The sequence below is a fragment of the Spinacia oleracea genome, chromosome 6, assembly GCF_020520425.1.
Source record: "Spinacia oleracea cultivar Varoflay chromosome 6, BTI_SOV_V1, whole genome shotgun sequence".
NCBI lineage: Eukaryota > Viridiplantae > Streptophyta > Magnoliopsida > Caryophyllales > Amaranthaceae > Spinacia > Spinacia oleracea.
In genome coordinates this window covers 150542463-150554700 of record NC_079492.1, presented here as the reverse complement: position 1 = coordinate 150554700, position 12238 = coordinate 150542463, and the positions used below count along the sequence as shown (strand labels likewise).

General features: G+C 36.9%; 1 protein-coding gene across 2 annotated transcripts; it reads right to left on the bottom strand.

Annotated features, from left to right (window-relative positions):
• Window positions 1-73: 73 nt before the first annotated feature.
• LOC110795202 (LRR receptor-like serine/threonine-protein kinase FEI 2) lies at window positions 74-12013 on the bottom strand. 2 transcript variants are annotated; one of them, XM_022000185.2, is made up of 14 exons: window positions 11780-12013; window positions 10463-10662; window positions 9109-9244; window positions 8210-8281; window positions 7693-7764; window positions 6445-6516; window positions 5858-5929; window positions 5698-5769; window positions 5215-5306; window positions 4142-4309; window positions 3696-4028; window positions 2303-2548; window positions 1303-1436; window positions 74-698 (listed from the first exon to the last, which is right to left on the bottom strand). In XM_022000185.2, exons 2-14 carry the CDS (start codon window positions 10557-10559, stop codon window positions 480-482), a joined length of 1785 nt encoding a protein of 594 aa, XP_021855877.1. In that variant the 5' UTR covers window positions 10560-10662; window positions 11780-12013; the 3' UTR covers window positions 74-479. The 2 variants fall into 2 exon arrangements, with proteins under 2 accessions (XP_021855877.1, XP_021855878.1); XM_022000186.2 differs by having other exon boundaries at window positions 5230-5306.
• Between the last annotated feature and the right edge of the window lie 225 nt (window positions 12014-12238).

Here is a 12238-nt window from a genome sequence, read left to right as displayed (position 1 = left end):
AAGCACATTTTTATGTAAAACGCGAACATGGGAGTAAGAATTACATCAATAATCAATAACTGAGTCCCAAAAACAAAGAAATGCTGATGAACTAGTAATTATTCAAGTGATTTTCTACTTTACAAACAACAGGCGCGCTCATTTATGGCCAACAGAGTCTCAATTTGTACAATAAGTATATACACTTCAACAAATGTTGCAAGGAAAAAATAGCAAAAGACCCAAAACTATGGTAGATAAAAATGGAATAATAAACCGTACTCACACAATTCGTAGATTACTCAATTTTAGCCCCCCGAACCCTAATCCATGAATGGAAAAATTCCACCAGAAACCCTAATCCATGAATGGCAAAATTCCACCAGAAAAGAATGAACAAATAGCAAATTCCGCTGCTGAAAGTTCTTTTGCCAATGTGAATTCCGTTCTATTAGAAGTCGCAAGAGAAGAGAAAGATCCCAAATTCCCAATACATTTGCTTAATCAGAGCTTGAATCGTAAAAATCACTTGGACACGGCGTCATCACCTCAGATTCGAGTACTTGAACTACTCTGTGCATGGTAGGTCGGTCTTCAGGAGATGAAGAGACGCATTGCATAGCCATTGACAACAGAGCGTCAAGGCTTTCCTGCTGTACCCCTTCACAATGTTGATCAACTATATCTCGTTGTCTATTCTCCGTCACTAGAAAGTTCAACTGCACCAGAAACTATGTATAAGTGTGCTTCCATACATAACCGGGAATCATAGGATTCAAATTATATGTATGTCTGTAGGTGGAAACCTTTTTGGATGTTTTAAAAGAAAGGATGCATATAGCAGCAAAAACTACGACACAGTTGTTTTGCATGTTCAATTATCATGATTTGGACCAGAAAGATAATTATGTAAATAGTGTAATAACTTAGAAAGGCTGGCAATTCCTGACCCAGCCCGATAACCGGACCTGAAGCTACTGAGAGAAACCCGAACTCGACCTGAACCGAACCCGAATGACCTGAAATCGACCCGATTTGACCCATTTATCATATTTTGTAGTAATATTAAGTTTTACAATATTTTTGATATTTTTGACACAACCCGAAATCAAACCCGAACCTGACCCATTGACCCGAATTGCCACCCAAAAAGGTTAAAAGATCTGGATTTGAGATAGCCGATCCAAAGTGTTTTTCATCACACACACACACACACACACACACACACACACACATACACACACACACTGTATATACCCAGCAGACCAAGCACAGAACATATCAGGAAATTTTAGAGCATGAACAGATGAAAATTTTGCATACCCAACCAACAATATTCAGACCCTTCTCAATGAAAGCGGCATCTGTTGGACGTTTTCCACTCAAGACCTCCAGAACCAGAACCCCGAAGCTATAAACATCAGTCTTCTCAGTAGCTCTTCCACTTTGCATATACTCTGTAGGACAAAGTAGAATTTTCAGTTGATTAAAACTCCAATGAGAATATAGTTTGCTGCTACTAGAATTGAAAAAACACAATTTCTACTGCTAGAAAGAAGCTGAGACATATAATCACTACTTCCTACAGCGCCAAACGAGTCAAACTACTTTCCATAGCATACATTAATTTTGGTTCCCCACAAGACCATTAGACTAAACTTTAAAGAAAAATCAGGCTCCTTATATCAAGCAAGAAAATGCAATAGCTAAGAGGTTGTTTGGTCAACAAATCCAAGAAAGATAACCTACAAAATTTGTAGTCAATTGGCATATCGTTCCATCAAAGTGAGGAAGAACACACGATCCTGTTAAATTTTCATCACCATCAAGAGATTGTAGAATTGTTTTCTAAAAAGCATTTAGAATAACATGACCAGCTTTGGAAAACCTCCATATCATTTTAGGTAGGATTGTGATATAATCATATATACAGCTTTAGTATGGATCACAGTGTAGGTGGTTAAGGACTTAAGGGACTTCATAGCCCTACTCAGTATAACTAATTAACTAGTACAGAGTATATTTGAAAGACTCACACAAAAAGCATCTTAAGAAACAGAGTTCCCAAGTATTGTGCAACAAGAATGATTAAGGCAGTCATATTAGAGGGTAATTAATAATCTCAATGATCTTGAGCAAAATATGTGATCAATTACAACTTGTGAGTGATGCAAGTCTAACTAGATGTGATACCAAAAACAAGCCTTCACGTAAACATTTTCAGCATCAGCAAATTCTTGTTAAAGGTGGTGGTGAGTGGCAATATAATAATAAAATCTTGTAAAAGCGGTCTAAATTGGATTAAAGTTTCAGATTTACCCACCAGGAGCAAGATAACCAAATGTTCCAGCAACAATTGTTGTAATGTGCGACTCCTCATCCTCCAACAACTTAGCAAGTCCAAAATCAGAAACACGGGCCTCAAAATTCGCATCAAGCAATATGTTGCTTGACTTAATGTCACGATGAATTATGCGAGGGGAGCAATCATGGTGGAGGTAGGCAAGCCCTTTTGCAGCCCCTAATATTACATTCAAGCGGGTATCCCAGTCTAGCAGCTCAGATTTCTCTGTGCATCCATCATCATTCATCACCATAACAGAAAGTTCAATTAGACTACTTTGATACTGAAAAACCTTTCAAAATGATTCATATGAGAACATCGAAAAAATTACACATCATATATACTCAGAGACCTAGTATTTAGCACAATTTTATCTTCAAAAGACAGCAGGTGTAGAGCATAAACTAAAGAAACAAAAGTTTGAAACTTGATTTCCGATTTGCTATTACAGATCCCAAGGACAACAACCGGGTCATTGTAACTGTAACGGAAGGAAAAGTGTCTTCTAGTTATCACTTTGTATCCTCCAACATTACATCTTTCTTTTTACTGTAACTAAAAATTGATGTCATCTCACCCACCTCAGATGGGAAGAGGATATACTTTTTCAACTGCTATGCGCACTTTTAATATTCTGTTAGTGCACATCAACACTGCTACTTCCCCAATGTTCCCATGGAAGCACAACTCACCTCCTAGGGAAATGAGCAAAACAGAATTATAGTTTATAAAAGCTTCCCGTGGAAAGACCTTGTACTTCCATCAGTACAGCTTTTGAATTTTTCCTCAATAACTAGGGACGAAATATAAGGCCTGGAGTGGGTCAATTAGGCTAGCAATCAATCTCTCTGGAGGTTAGAATAATCTAGCAAAGGCGGAATCTAGCTCTGTTAGTAGGAATGTATAGCATCAATTTATAAATAGGCATGGATATCAAAGACTGGGGTAGGTCTAAGGTCTAACAGTATGCAATAACTGAGAAACTGTTTCCAACGGACCCTTAATTTGAAAAGCAACAATCGTCTAATACTACAATATAAATGAGAAGTACACACAATCCGAAGAGCCATTTTATAAGAGTCCATTATAATTCAAAGGCCGAAGAATAGTGAATATTTAACTCCAATTACAGCACTACTTGTAAGTTTGATGCATTGCAAGACATCAATATTTTTGCATGAATCTTTACTAAACTAAGATGACCTGAGCCTATGCTAAAACAAGAGTGTTGATTACTACGTCAGTTAATGTGACATGGTGGACTACAAATTAAAATCATCAGCTTTATCACTAGAAATAACGGTCCATAAACTCAGGCAGTGTACATCTGATTAACCAAGTTCCAAATAGATAAAATGTATAGATATCTCACCATGAAGTGCTTCATCCAAACTACCTCCAGGTAAATAATCATAGATCAACAATTTTGACAAGGGCGAATTGCAATATCCTCTTAGATTTACAAGAAATCGATGTTTGATGCTCCCAAGGATTTCTAGTTCCCTTTCAAAGAATCGGTCAAAACCATCATTCAACTTTACGATTCTCTTCAATGCAAAGACATTACCATCGTCCATAGCCAATTTGTACACAGTCCCGAAGCCACCAGAGCCAATTATGTGTTCCTCATTTAAGTTCTCCAACTTCTTAATAATGTCTTTTGAAGAATAAGGAAGGTCTCCATGAAACATCACAATTGACGCGCCTAAACAACAAAAGCATCAACTTTACACATTCAAATAAACGCAAGTGTAAAATAAAAGATGATAAATTTCTGAAGAATATAGAAATTTACTATAGACCACAAGAAAACAGCACCTCCACAGACATCCATTGCAAGACCTTTGGCGTCATTTTTACCAAGTTTCTTATACAGAAAGCATCCCCAGAAACACATTAAAGCCACCAAAAGTAAGGCACCGACAGTTGCCGATGCACTAATAAATAGTTTGGCTCCCGAAAACGGCTTCTTTCCATCGCCTTGACCTACATGGTATAATTTGAGTAATTAAATACTGTGTAAACTCACGAAGTCACGAAGGATCAAGAAGTAAAGGACGTAAAAGCTACTCCACGTAATTGTACCAAATAATGTAGACTCACAAATCTATAATCAAACAAATGTGACCTACTAATTACAGTTGTAGTTCACATTAAACAGAATATGAACCTACATATGCCGTTAAAACCCTCCAACACTACAAATTAAAATGAAAGAAAATTTTCAGTTTCACTTTGGGTGCCGGAGATTTGGCATAGTTCCAGTTTGGGTAATTTCATTTCGGCGCCTCAAGTTTGCAAATAAATAATATGCATGTCACGTCATCATTTGGATAGAAAGTTAACAGTGTTATGAGTGGGGCACCTGAAATGAAACAATTTGAAACCTGATGCAACCAAAGTGGAGTTCTCCAAACTTGGGTATCCAAACTGGAACTATGTCAATCACCAGGCAACCAAAGTGGAGATTTTCCTAATGTGGTGTTTGTTGGGTGGGAGTTGGAGCATGGCAATGGGAAATGAGGATTAAAATTCTCATGTTTGTTATGTGGGAATGGGAAATGAATGTAGGATAGGGAATGGGAAATGATTGTGGGATTGGGAATGGGAAATGAAGGGGTCTATTCCCATGGTTTCATGGGGAGGGAAGAGAATTGAGATGGGAATTAAGATGGGAAATGAATGTCATTAATGAAACCAAAAGGAAAGAAAATTTCCAAGGGTGTTTTAGTGATTTTATATTTTATTCCCATCACTAAACAAACAACGGAAATGTAATACTTTCATGAATTCCAAATCAACAATTTACAATCTATATCCTACCATTTCCCAAATTCCCATTCCCACCTACCAAACGCCCACAAATGAATGCTCTGTACATTCAAAATTACCTGACCTAAAAGTACCTGGAATTCCACCCGTCCCTCCATTCTTGCAAGCCACATTAATTTGCTTACCGCAGAGGCCACGATTTCCTACAAAACTGCATATGCAAAAAAAAAAAAAAAAAAAAAAAAATTACTTACAAAAATGAGGTATGGAAGCATCACTAGTAGATAAAAGGTGCAATAAAACTGCAGTCCTGACATTAAGACTTCCACTTGCAGGATACTTGCACGTCTAAAACATGGATTAGATTGTTTAAACAGGAGGAAAGGAGGGGCAAGGAGAGCATTAGTGTCTTAGGCAAGATTTAAGGGTAGATTTAACAACGACCACAAATGCACAGCTCAGATAAGCAATGCATGCTGATGTAAGCACCTAAGAGAATAAAAATAAACATAGGACATCGAGCCATCTAAAAGGAAATTCAGGACCATTACTATTACTAATACAAAAAATCTCAAATAGAAATAAAGCAACAGCATACTTACGAGTCTTGAGCAAACTTGACAAGCACCCCATCTGATGGTATGGGTCCAACCAGGAAGTTCGTTGACAAATTGCTATGAGACGAAAGATAAGGACATCAGATCATGATTTTCTAAAAATAACTACAAGATCATCTGTCTTTGAGTTTATTCGGATACTTACAATGCAATGAGCTTGCTTAATTGTCCAAGTGAAGAAGGTACTGATCCACTGAGTGAGTTGCTTGATACATCACTGTCAACGCCCAAAAAAAAACACTTAGTAATAGTTCAAGAAGGTGCACTGGGACTTTCACGGACAGAATGCTATGGTTCTATGAAATCAATATCAAAAACTAGACAAAAGGAGAAATATCAACATGGATAAATTGATTGTAAGCATATAAAAATTTGGTACAACCTACTCAAAGCTCGAGTCATTATGGCAGATGAACAACCTATCTAAAAGTTCAATTTCCTTTGTCATATTCACATACAATCACCACTTCACCAGTCCAATTAGTTAAGAGCCCATAACGCATGAATATTTATATACGATAAAAACCAAGTGTGAGTTCCCACTAGGGTGTATATAAACAAGCAATTCACCACGCGAGTACATGACTTTCATGAGAGCCCAAAATACGAAAATACATGAAAGACCTAAGCTTCTTCACTGATGGTGCACAACTTCAAGAAAGAACAATAATTGCATGACATGAGCAAAAAATCCAAGTAACAAACATTAGATTATAAGAGAAAATAACTTACAGAAATTGAAGTCCCGTAAGATTCCCCAGCTCACTGGGAATCTGTTCACTTAAATAGTTGCCTTGCATGTATCTGTGAACTTGAAGAGAAAAGTATTAGCTAACAGCAGTATCCCACATATACAGATCAAAACAATTAACCATCGACACTAACTAGATAAATCTGCAAGGTAAAAAAAACAATCAACGGCCAAATCCTCAACATAAAAGCTCCCCCGTCAAAAAGTTTCCATATGGACTCCATACACTCAGAAGATAACCAATGTGGAGCTATACATACATTACCCTCTTCGGACTACTGTTACCCATGTCCATGACAATTCTATGAAGAAGCATATGTTTCAGACCCTTCTACTAAAAGAACTTGACGGATCATTTGATGGTGAACGGCCTAGAGATCAGAAATTTGACCAGGAACATTACCGAAAGCAAACCAGAAACAGTTTTTTATGCAATATAACCTTTAGTCTCTGCATCTTGGCTCCTTTGAAGTTTGAATGTGATCTTAAACATTAGGCATTTGATTTTCTTTTTTTGAAAATTCTGCAGTCCGAGCTAGATAATTGTAACAAACTATGGACCAAAGAGATACTCAAAACCAACTGGACCAACATCAAAAATCTACAGCATCTGCCAGTGCAGCTCTAATTTCCCAATGTTCCCAACCAAGACAGGTAACAAGGAAATCCAATATCCTAAATTTTTCTTTAGCAGGAAAGCCACAGATCATAACAAAGATAGAAGGGAAAGCGAGAGACAGTGCACAGCCTTCATGCGTGCTTAGACACTTCACCATATTTAAATCCGCCACAATTCACCAAAGATTTCACTTCCATGTTGCATTGTCGAAGTTGTCTACTGACATACTCCACACCTGATAGAGGGTGTCACAAATTGTTCCTATTTAGTTGCATCCTTCTCTTCATTATAGTAATTCTACTCCGTTATGTAATTGGAATTCGTCAACAGATGAACTGGTCCACGAAAAAGCCAAAGGCTCCTCCTTGTCCACTTATTTCTGAATACTATAGGATCGACTAACTCAAGATTTGGCCCCGTTGTATACGTATCATGCATCCTTCATTCTATCGGCATATAGCCATATAGGATCACTAGTAAGTACTCCCCAGTGCCCATCATTTTCTAGTTTGATCCAGAATATTTTTCTTTATACCACACAGGAGGTAAAATGACAGCCAACCAAGCACAACAAATACAAAGAAACAAAATGAATAGCGCTAAGACTTACAGTTTTTGCAGCTCTGTACAATTTCCCAGTTCTGAGGGAATTCTCCCATAAAAATTATTGTTGTTGAGTTCTCTGCAAAACATGCGAGTGAAGCAAATTAAGTTTTTTCGTAATTTTATAAACTTCCAAGACAGGTGTATACAATGAGACAGCTCAAATGAACAGAGAAAGACATCTTAGTCTTACCATGAACCTGTCTATTTAATACTACTGACTAAAGTACATGCTTCCTCTCCATCTGAAAATATTTTTCCCTTTCAAACTTCAACTCACAACACTGTAACTAAATATTCCAAAAAGGACAAACATTTCGTGACACTGGCAATTTATAATAACTGACTTCTCGAGTAAGTTTGACCAATAGTCTGTATGTAATATACATTGATATACAATCCTTCTAGTTTTACCAACTCATATTCAAAGTTTGTCAAAAGGTATCAAGTCGTCTAATATTTTGACAGGACTGTGTATCCGTTTATTTGTACAGAAATGAGAAGATAGAGAGAGCGTTGCTTACAGGATCTCCAATTGGTCAAGCTTCCCAATGTCAGCAGGTATTTGTCCACTCAATTTGTGGTAGGAAAGATTCCTAGATGTCAAAGGCGTGATAATAATCATCAGTCATAGCCAAAAAAAAAAACACAATTAAAAAAAGACACCGCATGAAGTGGAATAAAAAAATCTTTTACAAGCAGAAGTGGAATAACAATCTAACCCTTACTTAAGTATTAATGCATATGATTCCAAAAATGACGTAAATTTCCAGTTTAAAAAGTCTAATCCTTACTGCAATGGGTAGGAAAAATATATCTTCATAGTTTCAACAAAGCCCAAAGTGAAGCCACTTTATTCCAAGCCAAAATGAAAATAATTTTCAAAACCAAAACAGGTAATCCATCCGTTTTGTTTTTTTTTTTATCCCATTTATTGTAGACTCTTGTTTCTAGGAATTGTGAGTGGGTGGACAAAGTGAATGACGCTAAAAAATGGGAGGGTGTAATGAAAAGGTGAATAAAGTAACAGAAAATGAGAGGAAATGTGTAACTATTGTGGAGGAAAGAGGTAAGATGGTAAAAGGTGTTGCCAAAATAGAATAAAGTATAAGTGGATAGAACAAAAAACACGGAAATTGGGTATAATAAAAATAAAACAGAGGAAGCATGTTTTCCCTTTAACTGCAAAAGTAAAACAGATATAAAACAGGAAAAGGGAGGCCAAGGTGATTAATCTAGTCACACACGATTGGTTTTCCGTCCAAACTTAACTCAAACAACAAGAGTCCTAACATCTACAAACATATTAACACTCCACTTATAGCCGCGGTTTAAGGTCTTAAGTTCATTGTTCTAGCATTTCATAACGATAAGCCAAAGTATCACAACCATAAAACAACACAGTGGATGTAACAAAACTTACAAGTGTATAACCCTTCTGGATTTAGCATTGCATGTCACTCCTTTCCACCTGCATGGATCAGGATCCTCGGGTCTCCACCTTTGAAGAATGCCATCTGAGTTAGGAACTGATGTTCTAAAACTCATAAGGGCCTCGCCTGCATGTATACAAACAGGTTAACCTGATCTTAGAAAAAATGAGCAAGGAAACCCTTGGATGGCGTGGACAGAAGTCACAGAACTAAATTTTTCAGTTAGAGATACATCATGCAATTCCAAGATAAAGGTTCTAGTGGGAGGCAGTACATGAACAATTATGGAAGTTACGACATAAATTGAAAATTTGAAAATAACGGTGTTGGTATATTACCATGTCAAGCTACTCTACACATTTACACCTGAAAATAGCACTGTTTTTTACTTCTACAAAAGCAAAAAAACCATGAGCATAGATCCTTTCTAAATGTTAAACAGCTGACTTTCAGCAAGTACTAATCGCTGTATTACATGTGGCAGCCTAATGAGGGGCTCCATATTATAACCAACTAAAGCACAAATTGGATGATCCTAGCATAATCATAAAAATTTATTTTTCATAAAAGTCGATCATTGATTGGCAACTTATAATTCCTTTGACATAGAAAATTTCTCTTTGACGAAATGGCAAGAAACATACTATATAGGAAATAACACAATAAATAATGGGAACGTAACAGATGTATTAACAAGTCCATTAACGGAGCAAAATATGTGCACGCATCGATCTATAAGTTCCTATTTCATTCTTCATTTTTTTTGGTTGTGAGGGGGTGGGAGTGGGGGTGGGGTGAGGATGAGGGTGGACTTGACCCCTCTTGTTATGGAAGTTTTCTGCCCTTTTATGGGTTTACTTTAATTCCTTTGGATTTCCTCGTTAACTATTTCCAACAAGCATATACATAGATTAATAGGACCTAGAATGCAAACTTTAGATTAGCTTGTACCTATTTCATATCATCAATGAAAACTTATTCAGTAAAAACCTTAACCTAATAATACAAGAGCCCATGGAAATCAAATTAATTACATCCAGCTAAATATTGTGAATATCTAATGTCCATGTCACATAGGAAACGGGGTGGTCGAGTTCATAATCTGTATAAGGGTTATGTCCTAACAGAAGGCATATAAGGGTAATAACATTTGAGACACGCAAATGAACATGATGAACAATGTATCTCATAGGAAAAGAGGTTCATACATGCTCTGCGTAAAGCTTATTTCCTAAAATCCTAAATCCTTAGTCCTTACAGTAGGCATATACACTTTTGCAGAACACGGTCCGTGGTGAGGGAACAAGGTATTGACAATAGTCACAATACAGAAACAAAACCTACCATCAGGACTGAGAGCTCTGCTACCGGCGACCAGAATATATATCACTACAGCAAATACGTTGTACAAGTGACCAAGTCTCAACTGAACAATTTCCATGGCAGCAAAGCATGATAAGACCACAGTACATCATCCGATATACACAGGTCTAGCATCTTTCCCTGCTCCGCATATCGTCATTACAGGCTCTCCTATCCAATTGCTGCAAATAAAAGTAGTGGCGATCAGCATGACAACAATGAGTACATGGTATCAATCAACCATGATTGATTGATGATTGATAGCAAAAACATAAGTTTTCAGGTTAACATATTAAAAAATAGTACTTATAAATACTCTTTGAGGGATCTAAAACACCAGGTAACACAGGATTATAGTAGATACTGGATTGTGCAAAAGAAAATTCGTAAGCCACCACTCAGAATTACATACTTGAACATGTTAGATAAAGAAGCTTTGCTTACATAATGAGAACTTAGAGAAGCAAAACTAAGCAAAAGCAATGGTATTGGACAGAGGGGCAGGCGGCAGCACTGAACTTCCATGGAACTAAACTACCATAGTCTCAAAAACAGGCAATATAGACCCACTCGAAGCAGCAAGCCCCTTTTCCAAAATCACGACATTGTCAAAATCTTTCTCAGTATAACCTCAACCTTGGGAGCCAAAGACCATATTCACTCAGCAAAACAAGTCAAATTACAGAGGACAATCCTATTCATCTGTGACGTGAAAACACCAAATAATAGAATCTTCCATATTTTAACTCCAGAAAAAAAACTTCAACACTAAATTTTAAAAAATCCCACTACTAATATTGTAGCAAGTCTAGCAAACACTTAAACTCTGAAAGTAAACTAAGTAGAAAAGTTAGGAAGCTCGCAATTGATCAATTAAATGACTCACAAAGTTCGGATTTTTAACCCGATAAACGCCCAAAATTCCCATCCAATAGCCCCAATTCCACTTCAACATAGCAATGCAACTTAAATATTAAGATAAGACTCGCAAAATAATATATCTCCATAACACTCAACCATTCACAATACGCAAAATTCATTAACTGCTAACTGATTTCACTAAATTAGGACTACAAATTCGACGCAAACCCTAAAATCCCCAAAGAAATCTTTAGATGACTCAAATTCAAAATTCTCAGTAAACTCTACGCTACCAACTAAAAAATAAAACACAACCACATCAAAAAAAAAAAGTGAACCCTAGAACTAAGAAAATTAACCAATTGAACAACAAACCGAAGTTTATTAACAAATTAAACTCAAAATTAAGCATTTGATGAACATAAAACGAGTAATTACCTCAAAAAATTTCGAAATCTGAGATGCAATTTTCTTCACTGAAAATGCACCTCAGATACGAACAAAGTCAGTGTATCAAAAATGCGGTTTTGGGAAGTTCCGCCGAAAATCGATATTAACGAACGACAGCTGATTAACAGCGATATCGAGGAGAGAGAAAGCTGATGATGATGATAATGGCGAGGAGAGAGAAAGAGCTGAGGAGTGTGTAAAGTGGGAAGAGAGAGAAAGAGGAGAGTGAGGAAGATGCTCTATGAGTAAAGGCGAGCCAATGAGAGGAGCGAGAGTTGGCACGTGCAAGGTGGACATTCCGCACGTGCAACCGACGACATTTATGTAATTAATCTGTAAGTACTAAGTAGAGTAGATTAGTGTGTACGGAATACTGTATTACTCGTACTAATACGGCGGAGTTGATTACCAGAATGATTGGATTATCATGGAATTGTCTGGTTTGTC

Excerpts from the sequence above, each read along its gene's own strand:
- LOC110795202 (XM_022000185.2), bottom strand. The coding sequence starts at position 10,559 with ATGGAAATTGTTCAGTTGAGACTTGGTCACTTGTACAACGTATTTGCT. Across the intron at positions 6,517-7,692 it reads TGTACAGAGCTGCAAAAACT|ATACATGCAAGGCAACTATT; the intron begins GTAAGTCTTAGC and ends TCAAGTTCACAG. Across the intron at positions 5,307-5,697 it reads GTCAAGTTTGCTCAAGACTC|TTTTGTAGGAAATCGTGGCC; the intron begins GTAAGTATGCTG and ends TTGCATATGCAG.